The 22,588-nt window shown below is 37.0% G+C and overlaps 1 protein-coding gene across 2 annotated transcripts in view; it reads left to right on the top strand.

Moving 5' to 3' along the window:
* Window positions 1–19,867, top strand: part of NAMPT (nicotinamide phosphoribosyltransferase) — a 30,977-nt gene extending 11,110 nt beyond the window's left edge. The window contains exons 2-12 of one of the 2 annotated variants that reach the window (XM_064505620.1): window positions 791–947; window positions 2,255–2,358; window positions 5,368–5,496; window positions 5,985–6,143; window positions 6,516–6,652; window positions 8,509–8,734; window positions 9,932–10,051; window positions 12,645–12,662; window positions 15,553–15,693; window positions 15,849–15,983; window positions 17,778–19,867. In XM_064505620.1, the coding sequence (XP_064361690.1) occupies window positions 791–947; window positions 2,255–2,358; window positions 5,368–5,496; window positions 5,985–6,143; window positions 6,516–6,652; window positions 8,509–8,734; window positions 9,932–10,051; window positions 12,645–12,662; window positions 15,553–15,693; window positions 15,849–15,983; window positions 17,778–17,891 (1,440 nt within the window). In that variant the 3' untranslated portion in view covers window positions 17,892–19,867. The remainder of the gene's footprint in view (window positions 1–790; window positions 948–2,254; window positions 2,359–5,367; window positions 5,497–5,984; window positions 6,144–6,515; window positions 6,653–8,508; window positions 8,735–9,931; window positions 10,052–12,644; window positions 12,663–15,552; window positions 15,694–15,848; window positions 15,984–17,777) is intronic. The other variant, XM_026097637.2, reaches the window with a different exon arrangement.
* Window positions 19,868–22,588: the final 2,721 nt, after the last annotated feature.

Genomic DNA, 22,588 nt, shown 5'->3' with positions numbered 1-22,588 from the left:
ATGTAACATAGGCTTTCAGACTGCAACTTTTCTTGCTTGATTTATGCCTACTGTGAACTTTTCTTGCAAATTAGAAAAAGGGTCACATAGCAATCTTTGTGGGGAGATGCAAACCTCTGATAGATTTTGTAACAGCATTACCAGCAGTAGCAGGTTTGTAAGCTGGCTTTGACATAATCAGAGTTGGAGAAATCCACTCTACTCAAGGTAAATGAGACACTTGGGTAAATGCCATTGCCAATGCCTTATTGAGCCTAGATGGCTTTTATTCTGAGCCATACGACTATAGCCTTCAAAACTGCAAGCAGATACCTCCCTTTGGTAGTGGCAAACAAATTTTTACTTCCTGTTGCTATTAGGTTTGGCCAAAGTGCGGCAGAGAGAAAACTGACCAGGCCTGTCAGCGCTCACTGCTGCTTCTAAAAATCCCAGCCAGTGTCTTTCCCAGCTAATCAAAGTGAAGTTGTCAGAGGAGTGGAGGAGCTGGGCATGAAAACTATTTACTCAAGGGAAAAGGCCTGACACTGAAGCAAAGAATAAGGTAGTGGAGCCAGTCTTTTGAACTGAAAACTGGAGAGGGCTAAAAAAGGGGAAATCCCCTAAATATTTTTTTGGCTATCTAGAATGTGAGTGGGGGAATAGTAATAGTCCAGAAAAGTTGGAGTTACTCCAAGCTTTAATACACAAAGATAGAGCTCTGCTGAAAACTGTAATATGCCCAATGACTTTTGATTTCTTTTGTGCTTTGTAGTGATGTTTTGAGCTCTTACTGGAGTTTTTCTTAATGTAGGTTACACACTACAAGCAATATCCACCTAATACAAGCAAAGTATATTCCTACTTTGAGTGTCGTGAAAAGAAGACTGAAAACTCCAAATTAAGGAAAGTGAAATACGAGGAAACTGTTTTTTACGGTTTGCAGTACATTCTGAATAAATACTTAAAAGGTAACTCTCTCAAATTCCAGTAACACTTTACCTATGAATTAATACTTTCATTTTTCTCAACCATGCTGGAGTCATATAGTTGAAATAATTCCCAGCTTATTTTGTTACAGCGTAGGTGCTGACATGCATAAGATCTTATTTATGTGATTCTGAGGCTGAGAGATGTCCACCCTCATAAAGTGGTACTGACTTCTAAATTCAGACACCTCTCTACTGTGTTTCTTTATGCCAATGGGCTAATAAAAATGAAGAGGTGTTCATATCCCAACTTCACTTGGCTAAATGGAAATAAATGGAAGTGGAGTAAGGCTGTTAACAGAATCACAGGACTGAAGATTTGAGGGAAAATATATTTCACATTTTGAACATAAACTACAGTCTGTGTTTGCCGATTTTATTTAGTGTATAAGCTAATAACTGTTTAATTAAATCTCCCTTAAGTTTCTTTTGCCGCTCCATTTAGATCACTTAATATGGCAGCTACATACGAAAGTATTTTCAGTATTGGCAGTTTCAGGAGTAGCATCTAAAAACTCCTTGGTACCATTTAAGTTTTAATTTTGTTTGCTTTTAGCATTATGTGTAAATGTCAGCTGTTCTGACCTGAACGCGAGTTGCCTTGTGTCAAGCTTTAGAAAGAAAATTTTAGTCTTAGCTTATGTGTCTTTACCTTGATCCAGCCCTGTAGATATCTCTGCCAATTCCTGTCTAATGTTGACATTAGAATAAAATCAAAACACTTGAAAATCTTTTTCTTTGTCTTTAGCAATCTGAATATTGTTTTCTACCATTTCAAATGACAATTGCTCCTAAAGTAGTAGCAATGCTTATTTGAATAATGTGGTTAGACTGTCAGTTCTTATCACAGGAGTGGTTCATCAGAGATTGGCTGTAAGCTCTCTCCAGAGGGATTCTCCCTGGAGCAGTATAGCTTAATACTTGTGCCAGTCAACTTACATCTTTTTGTATATACCAACTTGCACAAGCATGACAACTCCTCTGGGATTAGTACTGAGACCAAAACTCTTCACAGATTACTGACCAGTCATAAAATGGTAATGATCTCAAATTGTTCCTGAGTAACCTGCAAACCACAAATCTATTACCCTGTTGATTTTCCTAATCTGTACAATAAATTAAAGTAAAAATTGGTTTAAGCATAGCTAATATATTCTGCTTGACTTTGCCTTCAAAGAGAGACATGGAGGATAACAACTTTTGGGGGTCTGAACTTTTTTATGTTATTTATTTTATAAATTGACGAATATTGTTTGTTTTTGAGCTTTTATGTGTTTCTGAAACTACAGGTAAAGTGGTGACCAAAGAAAAAATCAAGGAAGCCAAAGAAGTGTATAGGGAACATTTTCAAGATGATGTCTTCAATGAAAAGGGATGGAACTATATTCTGGAGGTAAAAATTAATGAAAATACTAAGAAATCATCATGAAGGATTTGTGAATCAACTGTAGAATAAATATAGCAGTTTCTCCTTAAAACAAAGCTATTTTAACCATGATAGTAAAAGGTGGATAAATTTAGCCTTTTATGTTCAGCCTACAGGGAGTAACAGCTGTCAAAGAATAACCATATAATTGTAAGTCCATAGAGAAAAGCAATCTTCATCCTTTTAGATACCAAATATGGCTTTGCAGGTAATAAAGATTTATTGCTGCTGTCAGCCAGCTAGAATAAGTGAGGTCTTGTTGGCAAATGTCTATATAATATAGTTCTTAGTGGTTGGTTGTGTCATTTATATTGCTTTCTGTAACTAATCATAACCACTTTTCTGCTAATGCAGAAAGCATTACAACTTCTTGCATGTGTAAATAGTTTAAGAAAATACATGTTTTATTCAATGGTTTCCTAATTTTTTTCAGCAATACTTAAGTTCAACTTTATGAAATACAAGACTTGAGCACTTCTGATGCACAAAGCCTTCCAAATTTGTCTTTTCACAGTATCCTTTCCTCTTTCCCTGTTGTTTAAAAGGGTGTCATTCTTCACATAATTGCAAACATCTCTTCTCTGTAAAAGCAGCAGATTCAGACTAATAACATTCATCAGAGCTGTTCTGATCTCCGCAGATGAATTAAATATGGTTTCATTGTGGGTTCTAGTGAATGCATATGTTTTGCATTTGCAAAGGCAATTTTTACTCCCGTATATTTTCCTCTGGATATGCTGACCAAATGTATTTTATGGTGGCATGTATCTGTGAATATATCTGGGTGTCATCTTGCAACCACAGTGGACCATAAGGTGTAGAAAAGAGAAGAGAACTTCAACTAAGTGTTGAAAATGGCAGCATGGTAAATAATACTGTTTTCTAAGATGAAGTTATGGAGAGGTTTATAGGGAACTTGCATCCATTTGAAATAACTACAGATGTGAATTCACACCAAATTCATATTTAAGCTACATTATACATTGGGAACTACTGTTATTAGTAATTAAACTAATCTTGATCCCTCTTTGGCTAAATTGAATTAAGACTCTTTTAATGCTGCATGCCTGTCCACACTAAGTTTTAATGTAGTTTAACTAATCCCCTTTGAACTCCTGCTTTTTGAGTTTAGTCAAAATAGACTTCCCAAGTACTTCTGTGCACATAGTCTATTCCTTGATTCCTTTATTTCCTTGATCAGATTTTCTTGCTAAAATGATACGCATATAAAAACAAGTATCATTTTTGCTTCTTGATCTTAAATACTAGTGGCTCTCAAACTGGAAGTGTATGTTCTCTTTGGGTCCTTGTAATCTCCTATAGGCACACTGAGCCCCCCACCATGCTTGCTGAATTCCTGTGTGTATTCAGATACATACCTACCGTTGCCTGCTCCCTGGCTCTGCTTTCCCGTTATCACATAATGCCTGTGTGTATAGAGACTTGTATCTGTGTTAGGTAAAGCAGAGGGAGCAGTGGCTCTATGAATTAAGTGCCCAAATGAATCTGAAATACACATGCATGAATCTGCACAGAAAATAGATGAATGAGTAAATATTCACAGGGTAAAGGAGCAGAAGTGAGGAATGGGCTGTCTGGGGAATGAGCAGATGATGGAAAAGCTGAAAGTGGGCAGAAATTGATGAGAACAGATTGAAATGTAAGGCCTGATTGTTTGGAGGTAATCTTGGGGGTGAAAGAGGGGAATCAATAATGTGTTTTGCCTAAAATGCTTACCTGATACACTTAGTGTCAGCTGCAGAGATACCTTATTACAGGAAAGAAGTTGATCCTGCCTAAAAATTTTAAGAGCTATGATACAGTGCTATGAGTTTAACGTATTACTGTTTCCTTTGACAAAATCAACACCTATAGCCACTTTTAAATCTCCTTGTTTTGTTTTTGTTCATGAGTGTACTTTTTTTCTTCAATAAAACATTAATAAATAATTTTTGGCGTTTTTGAAGGCCTCATTGTCATCTCTTAATCCAGACTAGTCATCTCCAAGTCTGAGAGCTGAACCTTTGTGGTATAAAAACACAATTTGCTTCAGCCTATTACTGTTCAGAAGAAACTTTTAAAGTGTAGTTTTGGAGAGACTTGCGATGTGTACTGGGCACTGGAGAACATGTATTGGTGCTACTTACAAATCTGTTTAACTTCTCTAATGCAGTGCAATTCTTTTTGTTGCCTTTAAAGAAGTAGTATCTCATGTGAAGCTTTCTGTCAAAAAGTATTAGAACACAAAATGTTTTAAATATTTTTATCAGAGCTTCCAAAGCTTGCTCAGAAGGTTATAATTACTGTTTTATTGTTTGCAACTTATTCTTTAGCAAAATGCATTTTCCACAGAATGTTTAGTCTTTCAGGAATGAAAGCTCATATTTGACAAAAGAATGACACTTCAAGACTGGATTTAATGTTTAGTGAATAGCTGAGATAAAATAGTTTTTAAAATAGCTGTTTAGTGGATCCCACTCCAATAAAATAATGAAGTATGCATCTGGACTAAGCAAAAGTAGAATATTTGGAGGGGTCAGTTTTTTGTTTTGCCTTTTTTGAGACTTAATGGCTAAACTTTTTTAGCTTACCTCATGAGAAAGGCTTAAAGAAACTGAGCAGCAACTATTTCTTCTTCTGTTTGTGGAGCATATGTGTTTTTATAGAATATTTAAGCCTTCCTGAATCAATTTGCACAAGGGATAAAACTGATAAACATCATTCAGTTTGATAAGGAGACTTTCTTTTTTAGGTTACAGAGTTTGGTTTGGTTTTTGATAAATAGGTTTTACGATATACTCGGGTGGGTGTGTAAATAAGCCAAATTATTTAGGGGGCTTAAAGAAAGAAAGAAAGAAAAGAAAAGCTTCATTTGCATGAAAATTACAGCCTGACTTATATCAGCTGCAGTCAAATAAAGCAGAAATAGCTCCCAATCTTTTCTGTTGTCTAACAATATTACTGTTTCTCTCACAGAAATATGATGGTCATCTTCCTATAGAAATAAAGGCTGTTCCTGAGGGCTCTGTCATTCCCAGAGGAAATGTTCTCTTCACAGTAGAAAACACAGATCCAGAGTGCTACTGGCTCACAAATTGGATTGAGGTCAGTTTTGGAAAGTTAGCATGCTTTTCTAAATAAATATTAATGCATTTAAGTTAAAAGATGAATACCTTACTGGTTTAAGGGGAATCACTGGCAGCTTTCATTTTCTCCTTTAAATAAGCATGGATTCTTTCTTTAGCTTTTTTACGGAGACCTTTTTTCTTTTTCTACCCAACAAGCGTTTGTAATAATTTTAGGGGAAAATCACAACAGTACTTATTCCACAAGAAGAGGAGAAGGAGGAGGAGAAGTGGGAAGTGTTGTGTGTCTATGAGAACAATGACTCCTGAGATGATCACTCAATACTTGACCTACCTTATGACTAAAGGCCAATTACTTAAACCCTAAAGCAAACTATTGCAGGCCTTAGTACTTTCTCAGCTGGTGCTGAAAATAAATAGACCTTTTTGTGCCTGATTAAATGCTATGTGGGGATTTTTGAGTGCTAAGCAAATATGTACCTAATAATGTGTTGGTTTTTGTTTTAGACTATTCTTGTTCAGTCATGGTATCCAATCACAGTTGCTACAAATTCTAGAGAGCAGAAAAAGATTTTGGCCAGATATTTGCTGGAGACTTCTGGCAGCTTAGAAGGACTGGAGTACAAACTGCATGACTTCGGCTACAGAGGAGTTTCTTCACAAGAGGTAATACTAATTGTCTAACAGCTTGAGAAGTCTAATCCTTCTTAACTATACTTCAGAGCATTACAGCATGTATCTGTTAACTATTGTTTCTAAATACAGCTGTGAAATTATGGATGCATACAGCACTGTATTCGGACTTGCGAGGGAAAGTAGGGAGGAAGTTGGTGGGGGGTGCACACGCCTGAACTGTGTCTGAGCACTAGATTGGGAGAGCTTTTCTCCTTGTGGAAACTCTTTCCTGTGGAAATGCATGAAGAGTATATGAATGAAATGGTAATTGAGTTAGAATCTTGCTGTTTAGAACTAACCTTAGGCAGTAGTTGATTTTAGCCTTCTGTATTTCGTGTAGCAACTAAGTTTCATCTCTTTCAGACTGCAGGAATAGGAGCTTCGGCTCACTTGGTGAACTTCAAAGGAACAGACACTGTAGCAGGAATTGCATTAATTAAAAAGTACTATGGAACAAAAGACCCAGTTCCAGGATATTCTGTTCCAGCTGCTGAACACAGGTAAGATTTTTCAGCTAAAAAAACTTTTTAAAAGTTTGACAAAATATACTTGTTTATCCATCTTTGTATCCAGAAATATCTTTTTCACTCCAGAGGAGGGGCAGGCATAAGCTGTTTCATTTATATCATACAGTATTAGTGACGATTGGTCCAGCTGTCTAGGAGCACAATGGTGGCGTAGTTGTTTTTTTACAATGGACTTGTAAGCTTACAGATAAAAATAGATATTGAAGATTTATGTTGTGAATAGCTGCGAAGAGCTGATAAGAGCCTTTAAAAATGTTTAAACATAACATCATAAATTGAAAAGTCATAAGAGTTGCAACTCTAGGCTCTCCCATATCATGTTCCCCCTTCAAAAGAGGCAGTTGCACTGAAGCTTGTTCACACGCGCACATTCTCTCTCTCTCTCTCTCTCTCTCTCTCTCTCTCTCTCTCTCTCTCTCTCTCTCTCTTTTTTTTTGGGGGGGGGGGGGGGGAAATAAACTGAGTCCTGTACAAGGTCAGGAGTGAATAGAAATCTTTTGGATTTCATTTGCATGCCTTCACACAGAAATGAGAATAATATAAAGGAAGGGACATTTGCTTTTTTCTTAGCAAGCAGAAAACCTAGTGCCTTGATCTGGAGCACTGCTGTAGAGCCGCTATAGAACTCCCACTTGATGAGTAGAAATAACAAAACCTGTTGGAAACTTCTGCTCTTTAGCTTAGCTTGATACTACAGTTAAATCCAAAAATGATTGACCAAGCAGCTATGAAATTAACCATAATGAAAGAAAGAAAATACATGGAGCCAGAGAAGAAATGTCTTCTGCGCAGCACATTGAAGTGGTGACATGACAGCAGACAGCTTAAATTGTCCCAGTTAAAGTTCACATTGATAAATGGAGACTTCAGCCACTTTTTTTCAAGCTAGTGCACAGAATCTCATGCAAGCAATCCAATATGTTCCAAAGTTCTTGAGGTGGTGTTGCAATCATGGCGCTTGCCCCTGGCACACCACCAGGGTTGTTTCTGCGACTGCCCCAACCTCTTTGAGAAGAACTTTCTCCTGTCTCTTCACTACCATAAGCCAGGGTTTGTCCAAACAGAGAAGCTGATGCTAGTATGTTACGGTATAAATTTAATGCACGCTAGCTCCTACTGCACACCTGTTCTTTGTGTGAGCACATTTTTTAGCGGTTCACACACAAGTTATGTAATGTAAGTTGTATCAGCTGGTCTGTGGCAGCTACATGCAGACTGTCACCGCTGATCAGCTGGCATTCAGTAACTTATTACCTCTCTTGGCAACGCTGTTGTATGTGCTTGCTTGTACCCTTGTACCAAGGGTAACACTCTGCATTTTTCTTAGGAGAAGAGCCTTTGTATGAGTGGACAGAACCACCACAGCGCTTTTAAATCCGTATTAAAAAAAAAAAAAAAAAAAAAAAGGAGGAAAATAAATTGTTTTCTTTAAATTTTTTTTAGCTTAGATGCTAGTTCTCTACCTCCCATTCTGTAGTCTGAAATTGCTGGAGTGGATGTGCTGTACTTACATCTGTAGTTCTCTAGCTGTCTGTATTTCAGATTTAACAAAGAATTTCCCCCACTCTCTCATACATGTAAGAATTTCACATTTACATGTGAAAGAAATGTCATGTATGAAGTGTTTGTCTGAGTTGTAAAAAATGAATCCAGGGTACTGTTAGTGTATTTATTAGCCATGCAATACAGAATTGATAAGCATATAGTATGCCCTGTCTGTGTAATCATATTGCCTTTCATTACCTTGAACTATTGCTAATAGGAAATAGTGAATGTGTGATTTAACATATAAATACTGCTCTAATATGGATTTTCAATTGACTTTACAGTACCATAACAGCTTGGGGTAAAGATCATGAAAAAGATGCTTTTGAACACATAGTGACACAGTTCTCTTCAGTGCCTGTATCTGTGGTTAGTGACAGCTACGACATATATAATGCTTGTGAAAAAATATGGGGTGATGATTTAAGGCACATAATTGAAGCCCGAAGTCCAGAGGCACCACTTATTATTAGACCAGATTCTGGGAATCCCCTTGACACTGTTTTAAAGGTAATGATTTCTTGAAGTCATTTATATACAAGCTTTGGAATGGCAGTTGTTTTTGTTTTGTAATGACTAGCTAACAAACATAGGAAACATATGCATAGCATATAGCTTGTGTTGGACGTTTTAGACCTCTGTAAAATCTAAACATTTATGTCATTAAATATAGGTATGGAAACTCTTTTGCAGCCTAAATAGATTAACTTTTTCAACAAACCAGTTCTCGCATGCTGTTCCTGAAGCTTTTACAACAGTGATAGCTCTGCTGTCTAATGAGGTCGGAAGGACTCTATGGAGAGAGGTCTCTCATCACTTAACAAATAAAACAGGCAACAGCTCAAGTATTACTAAGTGCCAGGCAGATAAGACTTCTTACCATTAAGGTTAGATATCTAGAGTCCTGTAATAATGTACCTCACTGTTTTATACTACAAATACAAGTTGAGCGTTCTTCTCTGTTTTGTAAGACTTGCATTTAAGTCAGTGGCATGTGACGTTAAAGCTGAGGAACACTTCTTGCCTTGTAGCTTTTAAGAGAGAATAATGCTTTTTGCAGTTTTATTGTAAAAATTGTTGATACTTCTGAATTAGAGTAGCTTTCAGCACTGTTTTAATAAGAAAGTAGAGGAGATTGTAGGTATGTTGGCTATCAGATCAGATTCATACAACTTTAAGTTACTGTTTATAACTTTTTTTCCCCTTTGAGATGTGACATTTAATAAAAAGGAACTTTGAATAATCTTTTTATCAGAGCTGATAAGAAAAAAAGTTCTAGCTGAAGAGTTTTATTTTAATTATTGCTGGTTAACAAAATCTCAGAAAAACTGAAAGCCCCATGTGCCATTTAAAGGCAGGTCAAAGAAAGAGCAGGTTGTTAGCTGACACCTTAATAGATTGTAGCAGCCAAAAAGAGAAAGGAGGGATGCATGTTTCTGATTAGCTCTTGTGTACAAGTTTGTAAAGGCCATATGGTCTCTGACTGCTTTAATCTAATGGCTTCCAGCACAATGACTGGCATACTTTTTGCTTGTGTGTTTATGTGGATATATTTAGAGCAGGGTATGTGGGTATATTTATGGGTTTGCTTTTTTGAGAACATGACTCAAACATGGAAATAGTGTTTCTTTGCTGGGAATTGCGGAATTGAGGATGGGGGGAGAGAATGGGGTTTTTGTTTGAATGTCTTCTTTCTGTTTTCAATAGGTCTTGGAGATCTTAGGGAAGAAGTTTCCCATTACAGAGAACTCAAAAGGCTACAAGTTGCTGCCACCGTATCTCAGAGTTATTCAAGGGGATGGTGTGGATATCAACACATTGCAAGAGGTAGGGGATCATGTTCATGTGTCACAGTGAAGCTGGCAATGTTGACATTTAATCTGCAATGTATCGTGGCTAGTCAGCTGATGCAGCTTCTCTACCGATCCCACCCTGCCCTTCGTTCCAGACACTGCCAGTGATATCCTAACAAATAAAACAAATTCATTACAACACCAAAGGGGATTATTAAGATGCATAGGTAACTAAAAGGCATTTCCTAATCTCACTGTTGTGACTCTTGTCCTCCCACTGTCTCTCTCTTTGCTTGCTTTCATTCTTCTTGTCAAGCCTAATTCAGATCAAGATCTAGCAGTAATTGGTCCTTTCATTGATATCTAAAGTACATTGCATGATTGCTGTGCTACAGCAATAGTAGTAATGAACTTGTTTGGCTCACTAGTTATGTAGCATCTGAAGTGTGCTTGCATTCAAATTTTGAAGGTGTGGTTTTTGAAGGAGACTTTTCAAAACAAGGCTAGGGAGTCCATTGATTTGGCAACTGATGGAACAGGCATTGTTGAAAACCCAGAAAATACAAATGACTGGATTATTTGGACTTTAAATATGGACTAACCCATAGTTTGAGTCAAACTGGACCATGTTGGACCACTGATGCTAGAATCTGGTGAATACACATAACCTTTTACTAATGATGCTAAAAGTGCAATTTTAGCAAGACAAAAATTAATTATTTAGTAGCTACTGCATGCTGGAAGCTAATTATAAATTCACCACTATTGCCTAGAGGAAGATACTAGCTAATATAATCCAATCAAAATGGGACAGGCTGCAGTAACTACGTATGATGAGGGTTACACAAAGGAAGACTTGACTTCATCAGTTTTTTCCTGGGACATTTCATCATTAGCTATGGTAGAGCATTGTTAGCTGAACTAGAGTTCAAAAACAGAAATAAGTTGGATAGATTTAAGACAAATTTTACTGTATTTTATGGACACTTGTCTTGGGTTTCTAGGTCGACATACCTCTAGATTCTTTTTAACAAAGCTGAGTTTTGCCACTTCTCAAATTTAGGAGTAAGAGAGACACCAAGCTCATTTTCTAGCTGCTATGAAACTGTCTGCATACTTAGCATGAGCCCATAATGAGAACCTAAACCACAGAATTCTGGAGATGCTCATTATTCGAATCTTTAATGAGCAGTTAATATTGAAATTGCTAGCTGATATGCCAACTTTAGTGCAGTCATGCACTACCGTTTTGCTCCTGCTCCAATGGTTTTGAAAGCAAATTTGATTTTTCTGTGGGTTTTTTTTTGAGACTATACAACTGTGCTAATGTGTTTAACAGAGCGCAAGCATGAAAGGTTAATAGCTTGGAAGGAAAATCTTAACACTAGATACCAAGGGAAGAAAAATTGCTTGATTTTTATAAAATATTTATTCTCAATGACTGTTAAGCAGAATTTAGCCATGAATTGATGACTGTATTAGGCAAAACATGTCCCTGTTGAGATTTTCATGAGTCTGTGACAGGAAACAAACTGGACCACTAATACTTTCTTGTAAAGAATTTGGAGATTACCTTCTGGAAGTTATACCTGACAGAATTTAAGGAGATAAGCTCATACATCGTTGATTGTAATAATAATGTTAAAACTAATAGTTAAAGCTTTTACATTGCAGGAAAAAGGCACTACTCACTAAATTGATTAGGGAAATAATTCCATCAGTTAAAGGGAGAGAATGTGGATGGAAGGAGTAATTCTTTGCTCAGACGATCCACCTGTTTACATATTTTCCTCAGTCAAACTGTTATTGATTTATGAAAACAAATCTACCTGTAATATATAGTAGAAAATAGTTGAGGATCTTGTTTCACAAGACTCATGGAGCAGGCATAGCAACTTGCTATTGCCTAGTGGCCTTCCTATTATCTTTTCCTGACTCCGTAATCTTGCTGCACATTTCATGTCAGCTTTGGTCATTAAACCCCCCCAAACTAATTCAACCACAAATGTAGAAGGAAACTAATTCAACTGAAAGTAGTCAATTTTCTGTTGTTCTAGTGATTGAATTGGCCAAGTGAAGGGTCCAGTAATCACCAGCACCATACAGGAGAGAAAAAAACCTGTTGGTTGGAGTTGGGGGAAGCAAGAAGGGAGGAAAGAGACACTGCTTATTTGGCAGCAGCAAGTTATATTGGAGCAGAAGACCATGAGCTTGCAGCCTGATTTTCCTTTCATTTAAAATTTCATGGAGCTCTTTTTGCTCTTATGTCAGCAGTCAAAGTTATCATGCAGACTTTTAAAAGACTGGACAATAGGATGCCATTTAAAAAAAAATCCTGAAGTAAAACTCTTCCTTTCCAAAAAGGAGTTGACATGAACAAATATTATGGCCTTTTATTTTTTTTCCCTGCTAAAGCCTGTACAAGTGATTGTTTTAATTACCATATCAGTCTTAGACTTTAGATGTGATCTGTTGTTAGAGATCAAATCTATGGTAATGGCTATGGTAGGAAAGCTGGAATGAGTAATGACTGATCAGTCTCATTTAACTATCCAAACTAGCTGAAACAAAAATATAGAAAACAACTCAGAATATAAACTGGATTTTAAAATTCTTTGTTTTAATAGGGGATGCTGGTAGAACAGGTAAGGAACCTTTTCTGACTTTCTTCTGGCATTTTCACTTTTTAAAATCATTCCAATCTGCTAACTCCACAATATACTACACTTTCAAAGGATTTTCTTTGAACATTCAATTTCCAGCTGTCTTTAAATTATTATCCAGAGAAAATCCTCTAATCTGGAGTCACAACTGATAATTATGCCCAGAATGGTCAGAGGAAGATGGTCAAAACCTGGACACCTGAACTATTCTCCTTGCATAAGTGTGAAAGTGTGATACAATAAATTCTTCTGTATGGTTCTCCTTTGGGAGAAACTTAAGTTGTGCTCGGGATCTTTCTCTTTTCTTCCTCCCCATTGTTGCTGCTGTTTGCCATCTCTGCTCCATACTTATGGAACCTTTAATCTGGGCCTCTGTTGTGGGTCACTGGTACCCTCAGGGCCATATTTCAGCTCTAGTCTAGATATCCCTTCCCTTCTTCCACCCCTTATCAGCCAAAGATCAGTCTGACTAAGGAAAATCCCATGGGAAAGAGTGGACAGTGGAAGCTAATTCTTCACCTGGGTTAAGTGAGTAGTTGTGTAGATGGCAAGAGATGGACAAACTGTCTGTAAGTGAGGGCAGGAACACTAGCTGAAAGGGGTTCACACTCCTTCTAACGCAGGCAAGGGGGCTGAGCAGCCATGGCCCAGCTGCTCTATACTTGCACTAGCATCTGTTATCCTACAGGTATCAGTGGACATGAAGTCTAAGCCTTAGTGAGATGTTTATGCCATCTTTGTTTATGCTACATCTCGCAGATACATTCAGTCAAGTTCTGCTTGTGAGCATTTGCACAGCTTGGAGAGGAGGGCAATGTCAGACCTGATCTATAAGACCTGATAAGCACAGAGGCAGGATATGCAGGCTCAGGCCTGGCTAGCAGTTTGTGTGACTTCAGGGTTGATCAGTGTCTGGACGGAACTTGCTCAGAATTTAGGTGGAGTTTACCTATGTTTGCTTTATCTAAAGACAGCGTAAGCAAGCACAGTCCTTACGCAGGCCCTGTCCAGGCTAATTTCTTACTGTTCTAGTAGCCTTAAGCTTGAGAGGGGATAAAAATCCCTTTTCTTACCCTTCCTTTGTCACCTTCAGTTATTTCCAGAATGCTTAAGGGAGAATCTCATTCACGTATTTGCCCTAAATCCTTTATACTCTTTGGATGCCCCTTTTAAAACTGATTCCACGAGAACCTACTGACCTGAAAATACAGATTCCTTTTGTGCAAAGTCACCATCTCAGAGGATATGATGGCTGCTGCCAGAATCCACAGGATTTTCAAATATTGAGGAGGTATTTGTTCAAGATGCAGAGCCTTCCAAAAGGTTCTCTTAAGTGAAAATCATGGCAGAGGGGAGGCGGGTCTGAGATTTTTTTTGTTTGTTTTTTTTTGTTTTTTTTTTTTTGCTTGGCTTGTTGGATGAGGCTTAGTAAACTGGCACCATGAGAATGAGAGAAACTCACTAACAAGGTCTCTCTATGGGAGATGTCTCCGCTACAAATCTGGTGGGAGAATGTTCAGGGCACACCCTTGAAAGGTTATGGCTCTGCAGGCTACATTTTCTGTTGGCTGGTCTCTGCTAGGCATTCAGACTTTGAGAGTATCCTTCAAGAGATATACGTGTGACTAAATGGATAAACAAAATACTAGTATGCATTTTTGTTTACATTAGCTACTAGTTTGCCACTGTCTTGTGTCTGAAGTTGAATTGCCTCTTTTTGTCTTAGGAAACTTTCACTTTGCCTTAGCCATCCCTTAAGGAAATTGATTTGACCTCAGTAGCTGCTGAAACAGTCCTGTTCAGTGTTTCCCTGGCGTTCCCCTTTTATACAGAAGGCTGAGAGTGCACATAAGATTGCCAGACTTCTGATGCTGTTGATTTCTGAAACTCTGCACTGTTCTCCTTGGATTATCTCCATCCGTTCTGCTCCTTAGCTTCCTTTTTCTGGATGGTGTGGGATTTTGCTGTTTCACCCACTCTAAATTTTTCTCACCCACTCTTGTTAGTGGAATGTTATAGCTATAAATTCAGACACACTTCTGTTGGGCTTATAACCATCTTGTCAGACTGTTGTAGGGGTAACAGGTCAGGGAAACAAATCATGACCATTTATGAGTATGACTGAACGAGCATCCGTGACTCCAGGCTAGAGGATGACATGTTTCTGTGGCTAGAGTTAGGATGGAAAGGAACTGATATAGTAAGTCTTAAATTGCCTGTTGATAGGCGTGCAGTTCACACTGATCTGTATCTGCCTGAGAAGGTGGCAAAGCAAACTTTTTGAGTAGCTTTTGGTTGGCATATTCAGTTGTTGTGAATCAAATGAGAAAATATGTATCTCCATTTCCCATCCTATAAATTTCTAATGCAACTATTTCTGGCTTCAGAAGAACTGTTCTGTTGCAGTCATTGGTCTAAGTGGGCAGATCTTTCTGGAGTGGGTGTGCAAGATGATTGCTTTCTTTCAGGATTCACATTATACTTTGAGGCCTGCCCATAATTCTGAGAAGTCGGAAGGCTCTGAAGTACTCCCACAAAGTCATCTATTTTCTTTAGAGCTCTGATCGTCTGGGCATTACATTACTGAGCTACCCTAGTTTGGGAAGGAAAAAAGTGATCTTTATTGCATATGCCAGCATGATAATAGTATTATAGCAAAGACTTTTTTGTAATTATCATGTGCTGGAATAACAATTAAAAAAGTAAACAGCATGCCAAATATTGACAAAATTGTTACATATATCTCCTGGAAACTGAATGTTAGTTGGTTTAGTTGTCTGTAAAAGCATCTCCTTTAAGTAGTAAAAAATTTTTTTGGAAAAATGGCATGGTTTAAAAATAGATTCTATCATCGTTTTCTTTTTCTTATTAGATTGTGGAGGGAATGAAGAAGAATAAATGGAGTATTGAGAATATTGCCTTTGGATCTGGTGGAGCTTTGCTGCAGAAACTAACTAGAGATCTCTTGAACTGTTCCTTCAAATGTAGTTATGTGGTGACCAACGGTCTTGGGGTATGTCTTCTACTGCTTCTACCATCATGTTTTCAACAGAAGGCTCCCTACTTGAAAAGCTGTTTCACATTTCCTGTTACATTACCACCATCTGCATAAAGTACACAAGCCCTACCAAGCTCTTTCCTTTTATAAGACATTCTTCTGATTTTTAGGTAAATGTCTTCAAGGATCCAGTAGCTGATCCAAACAAAAGATCAAAGAAAGGCCGACTGTCTTTGCATAGGACACCTGCTGGAGATTATGTGACGCTTGAAGAAGGCAAGGGAGATCTTGAAGAGTATGGACAGGTATAAATTTTTGAGATTTTTTTCAAATTGCTCTCCATGCAAAAGTAGACTGAGAAAAAGCAGGTTATAACTTAATTTTAGAATTTTGTTTTAGTTGTCTTTATATTTAGCTTTGTCTTCTTACTTCAGAAGTGTCCTCAGAGCTAAATTCAATAGAAGTAGAATGTTAGCTCTTCAAGTTTTACAATTAGAAGTCTGTCTGTTCAGGAAAAGAAAAGGGTCATTGCTTTTTTCTAAAACTAATGTGTCAATGTGGCATAGTATATGCTAGCTGAGTAGTTTTTTGTAGGCTATATTGCTCAATTTCTGAGTAGTATCTGAATTGGGGGGGGGGGAAGATATGGGAGGACACAGACAGGCAGGCTTAACTAAAGTTTGCTTCTACTTCACTGGTGAGATTTGCAAACAGTTCCCTCAGGTAGGAATGTTCTGTACGTGGAGTAGTTTGCCAGTGTTCAAAGATATAAATTAAACCAGAAAGTCAGTTTCCCTGTCAATTCTTTGGCATAGCAAAATTAAATGCTATTTCAGTAAAATGAGCACAAACTTTAACCTAATCTCAGGCTTTCGGTTTGATATCTCAGTAGGCAAGCAAGTTTTCAGTAGGCAAGCAACGAAATGTTATGTGTTGAGTGTCTTTCTGTATTAAGAGCATTTAAAGTCTTCGGTGGTTGTTGTTATTCTTAGGTCTTGGCATCCAGAGCACATATTATCTACATACGTAACTCAGTATATAACTCAGTTTGCTTTCTATCTTTAAATTTCTCAGACAGATCTTTTACACTTACCGTTGCATTTTTACAGTTCCCCTCCTTCTATAACTCTCTGCCTGATAGCCCGAATGTGCTTTTGTGTACTAGAAAACTCAAGTAAAACTTCAAGCCTGTAAAGGCAGAAGTGCAGTCTTATTGCTTATTTTCAAAGTTACATATATGCCTATGCATGTATATATGCTTATGATACACACCTGTAAATTTTATATATGTGCAGTAAATGGTGGAAAATCTCTCTTCAAAACAACCCAAAATCACAAAAAAATGGGTTTAAATTATGCAAAACTTCTTCTTCAATTCTTGACAGATGAAATAACTCATAAAGAAGTTTTCTGTACTGGGATATTAGAATCATATATGTGGTTTTGGTCACTCTGGGAACAGAAGGGCAGATGGAAGGGGAACTTTTGTGGACCTGTTTTCCTAAAACCACAGATTCTTGCAACAGCTAACCAGGCGTAGCTGCTGTCCGATATTGGTTTGTGTTAACTTTTCTGTCCAGTGCTGTGCTTTGCTCTTTCAGTGTGCTGTTCATGAGCACTCTTTAGTACTCTTACTCTGTTTTACAGAATATATGTGCAAAGGGGATTGCAAAGAAAGCTTTTTTCATAGTTGCTGTGGAGGAAATAAAGATTTTGTCTGAAGCTGTGTAATTGAACCGCACTTAAAATTGGTTCAAGCGAGCATCCTTTCTTACTAGCTGCTCTAGCAGGTTATATTTAGCTTATACGTCTTTGACTTTGGCCAGATATGGGCATTTCACTTTGGGGACTATTTGGTATAAAACTTCCATCTGCATACAGAATGGCTTAAATTCTCTTTTCTGTCTAACCCTTAGCTAAAGGGACCAGTGGAAGCTGAAAAGGTCAAGTATTTTAACAGCCTGAGGCTCTAGTCTTGACAGATTTGATTCGGGTGCTTGCTTTTAAGTTTGTGTAACTTGTGTAACCTGTATTTGTTCATTTCGCAAATGTCCTTGAGAGATGTTTCACTCTTGCTAAAACACTGGTGTTTCTTGCAGGATCTCCTTCATACGGTGTTTAAGAATGGAAAGGTAACGAAGTCATATTCATTTGATGAAGTAAGACAAAATGCCAGGCTGAAGAACAGTGAACTTGAAACAGCGTCTCACTAAGTTTCATTCCATGTCTGTGTATGTGTGCATAACAAGTATGTACTGCATAATGGGTTTATTGTACAGATTTGTGTGTTTGTGTTTTATGACATTGTCGCCAAATTATTTGTTGGTTTATGGACATACTGCCCTATCTTTTGCCAGTCTTTAGAAAAGATGAAATCAGGAAATGGTACAGTGTAAAACATATTTAATGCTAAAGTGTGCTTTTTAGGGCCATTTGCCAGTAGCGATTCAATCTGGTATTGATCTTTTCACAAATGAGACAGAGCTGAGAAACTTTTTTATATATAACAGAATATCACAAAATGGATTTACATAAAATTATCATGATTGCTTTATGTTTATATTTAACTTGTATTTTTGTACAAACAAGATTGTGTAAAATATATTTAAAGTTTCAATAATTAAGTCTTTCCAACTTTTCATGATTTTTATGAGCACAGACTTTCAAGAAAATATTTGGTGTTGGGGGGGAATCCATTGCCTTTTGTCCATTAATCAGCAAATAAAACATGGCCTTAAAGTTTGTCGTGACATTGTACCATTCGAAGAAGAAATCAGGACTTGTATCTCTCTTAGGATCCCATAGAATTGCTGACCTCACCATATCTTGTAGTTGTCTGTATTAGTAAATCTACATTAAAGAAAGTTACTGTTCTTACTAGAAGATTTAGGTACTACAGACCTTACTGGCACAGTTAGGTATGTAAATGGAATGCCAAATTTGAAAGGATTCTCTACTGCAACTTGACTTGCCAAGTCTATTCGACTTGGCATATGCACCTCAATATTTTAAGAGTAAAGTTTTTAAGAGATCTCCTCTTCCACTATAGAATATATGTGTAAAATACTGAAATATGGAAGCGGTGTATTTTAAAGTAATTACACTTCTGGGTTTATTTTTCATATACTGTAAGTGACATGACTTTAAAGCAAAATACTGGACGGGGTAGTGCACTTTTTTACTTTTTTGTATTTTTTTCATTGATTTGCCTTTTGTCAGACTGGATGTTAAATTGTAAAAATGTTTAACTATTTTTGTTAACAACTTTAATAAAATTTTATGCCAGCCAAACTCCTACATGAATGGCAGACCTGTTTCCCCTTCTCCCCCCATCTTCTTGGGGTGAGGAGGGGCTTTTATGTTGCAGAGGATAACTGTTAAAGAATATGTATGAGAGATGCTTTTGAACTGTCTGCACGTGATTGTATTTGCTCTCTGCATAAGCTTGATTAGAATATCTGCTGGAAAACAAAACCGTTGAGGATTTTATTTGAGAAGCTATGTAGTAATGGGCTCTGAGATGTTTAATAGTACTGTAGGATGGCTCTTACTACAAAAGGAATACCTCCCTTAAAATCAACAGCAAAAACAAATGGCTTCTGTATTATGTTGATGATCAACTGTCAGTCTTTGACTTAATGTACTGATATTGTAATTAACAATATCAATTAGCAAATGATTTTACAGGAAAATGTGAGAGGTCTTTTAAAATCATTTAAGCCTAAAAAATTATATAAAACATGCTTTTAAAGGAAGATTGAAAAGCCATACTTCACTGTTCTTATTCTCTCACCAAAAAGGGCCACATCAAAGCACTCATAATATTTCCAGGGTTTGTGGTTAAGACACTTATGCCCAGTCTCAATAGTTCTTGTTAATAAAAATTTGTTTTTCACTCTTAGTGTATGTGATTATAGATTTAAGTGATGTATTGTTTCAAAAATAGTGCTTTAGTAAGACTAAATACTGACCTTTCACACTGAAGAACTGCCTTCCCTTTGCTGTAAATGATATTATTTGTACTTGGCTAGGAAAGGCCAAATAAATCCAGACATAGGATCAGTAGCTGGTAAATAGTACAGAGCCTATTTCACTCCTCCACATGTGTACTAGGGAATTTTATGATGTATGGTTTAAAATAAAAGTAAATGCTGCTTTCATTCTGTACCAATAAAAATTTTGATAACTATTGACTACCCATAACTGATATTTTTGTACTTGAGAACTAGGGATATGCTGTGGAAGCACTGTTTTCTTGTGTACCATGAAATATATTAATAATTGTTAAGTATTGTCTAAGACTTAGCTTATTAGTTGGAGACTTAAAGCAAATTCTCTACCCGTGCATGTCACTTTCAGAAAGTAGTCACGTCACTCATTTTAATAAATGTTAGTATCTTTTTTTTAAAAAAAGAAAAAAAAGAAAAACACCTGGTGCTATTCAGATCTGAATACATGTCTTTCTGTTTGGCAGTTTGACATTCTAGGCATCAAGAAGTTGATAGAAATTATTGCAGTGCTTGAACCATATAATATCCTAATTCTTCCACATAAAAGCAAACAGCATGTTTCAGTTTGCTTTAAATTACTAGATTTGTAGCCATTGATATGTTTTAATTATCCCCATTTCATAATATAACACAGTATTTGTATTTAAAAATAGGAATTGGGAGTTTTGTGTTAATACTCTTATTTGTAACTAGTATTTAGCATAAGAAATGGATTTTGTAAGACTATTTTTTCCTGAGATGCATGATTATGAAAAGATGCTTTTTTTGGTACCTGGAAAGATCTGAGAGAATAGAAAAGTACTTGCTGTTTGGTTTGCCAAAAATCAAAACAAAGTTTAAACAGTTTTTCTTATAGGTTTTTACATTCCTTTCTAACCTGTTTAGTGAAGAATAAATATTCCTCACTTAAATCCTCTGTTAAAGTAATTTTAATGTACTTGGCATCAAATACCCGTATGTAATACACATGGAAATAAAGTTTAGTTCTGGCAGTGCAAATAATAGCCATTTGACTGTGTCTTAAAGTTGTGATGTTGGGCATCAGATTTCGGTTGTATGCTCTCTGTTGCCAAGCAGAGATTGGAGTGTAGCTGTGCTGTCATTATAGTCCACTGTAGGAGAACTGCTCCATTGGTTTGCACACAGTTTGTGGTTAAGTGATTGAATTTACAGTCAACTCAGTTCTAGGGAAGAGAACATAGGCATCCTCTTTTTGCAGGATACAAACGCATCTATACATCAGCATCTCACATGCGCTTAAAATGGAGTACTTCTAATTGAACTTGATGTATAGCCACTGAATGAAATCCAAGGACTATTCCTATATTTATATTTCACATAATCGTTTGTCAAACAATTTTTCAGTTATTTAGATTTGACCTCCTTTAAAGCTGATAAAAATGCTTGCTTGAAAGGAACCTAATTAAAGATGTCTTAGCCTGCAGATCACTTCAGTCCCAATAGTTTCAGCTCCTTAATGGAACAAGCTGTCTTGTGTCCCTTTGGACAGGATTTTCCTAATTAGAAGAAAATATGTTTTTAATTCCTGTATAACTTCACGCTGCAGGATGTAGCTTACAAACACAAGCAAATGCACCTAGAGTAAAGATGGTCATCTTCAGTTGTAGCTGGTCCATTCAGGTCCTACTGTAGCATAAAAAGGGGGGGGGGGGGCGCTTCTGTAGCCTACAATAATGACCTTTTAACATTTGGATTTAAAGTCTCCTTTACGTTATCTTTACAAAGAACATACATTGCCTAAGTGGTTGAGGCCTCTTCCTCCTCCTTTCCAAGCTAATAAAAGCATCCAGCTACAAATCTTCAGGTTTTTCTCACTATAGTTAGCCTTTGTGAAGGGTAAAAGTGATTACGAATGTTGAGTGTGCTTTAGTAGGCTCCCCGATCACTGCACAAAACAGACTGTAGGGGAATTTCGGACCTCAAACTGTGCAGGGCAAGGCAAGGATCTAACAAATGTGTCTTTTCCTATGTCCCCTAATTCTACTGTAATGAATAAAACAGTATCTGTGTTGAGTTACTCAAAGTAGAATCTGTGAAGACGTACTGAAGCAATGGTGATTATATCTCTACATGGAAGTATGTTTTTTTTGCTTGTCTGTGAGAGCCACGTGAAGGTCCTGTAGGGGCACACCTTCTGCATGTTACATGGAGACATGTTACATGGAGAGCTGTATGATTTCTAAATAACTTAGTGATCAGAAAGAAATGTTCTTCTATAAGGAAATACTGAGATTGAAGGTGATCCATAGAATCAGGCTCACTGAAGTCATAGCTGTTAAGCCTAGATGTTGTATTCATTTTTCCTCCTTCACTGATAGCACAACTGATCTTCTTGTTAATAATTTGAAAGCACCTTTTAACACAGTTATCTAAAGATCTCACATATGTTTGTTTATAGCTCATAGTAAGGGAAGAAAAGCACTTAGCAGTAGAACATTTCCAAAGAATATTTTCCTGTGGCACAATATTTTGTTGAAAGGTACCCTGATTTCAGCTGTGAGGCAATCCAGAGCAGCTCCAAGGACATGGGAATGGAGTCACTAGGATTTTTCTCAAGTCATATATTTTGTTCAGTATAATTCCCTTAGTGATCTTTATCTGAATACTCATAACTGCTTTTTGAATAGAAATTTCAGAATTTAAAATTTATGGGGAAGTTTCCTGGAATCAGAAATACTGTCCTCTATTTTTCTAGAGCAGAGAGGTCTCTTAAGGAGAAATAGGGAGTCACCATGCCTCTAGCAATATTTTTATTTTCACCTGCTGCAACTCTCCTGAGTAGAAGGGCAAGTTTATTACCAGTCTATGTTAGAGATTGTATCTAAATCAATTAAGATTGCCTGTAGATCGTTAGATATATTTATGCAAGCATGCTGTAA

Source organism: Dromaius novaehollandiae, chromosome 1, assembly GCF_036370855.1.
Source record: "Dromaius novaehollandiae isolate bDroNov1 chromosome 1, bDroNov1.hap1, whole genome shotgun sequence".
NCBI lineage: Eukaryota > Metazoa > Chordata > Aves > Casuariiformes > Dromaiidae > Dromaius > Dromaius novaehollandiae.
This window is presented reverse-complemented; position numbering and strand designations above follow the sequence as displayed.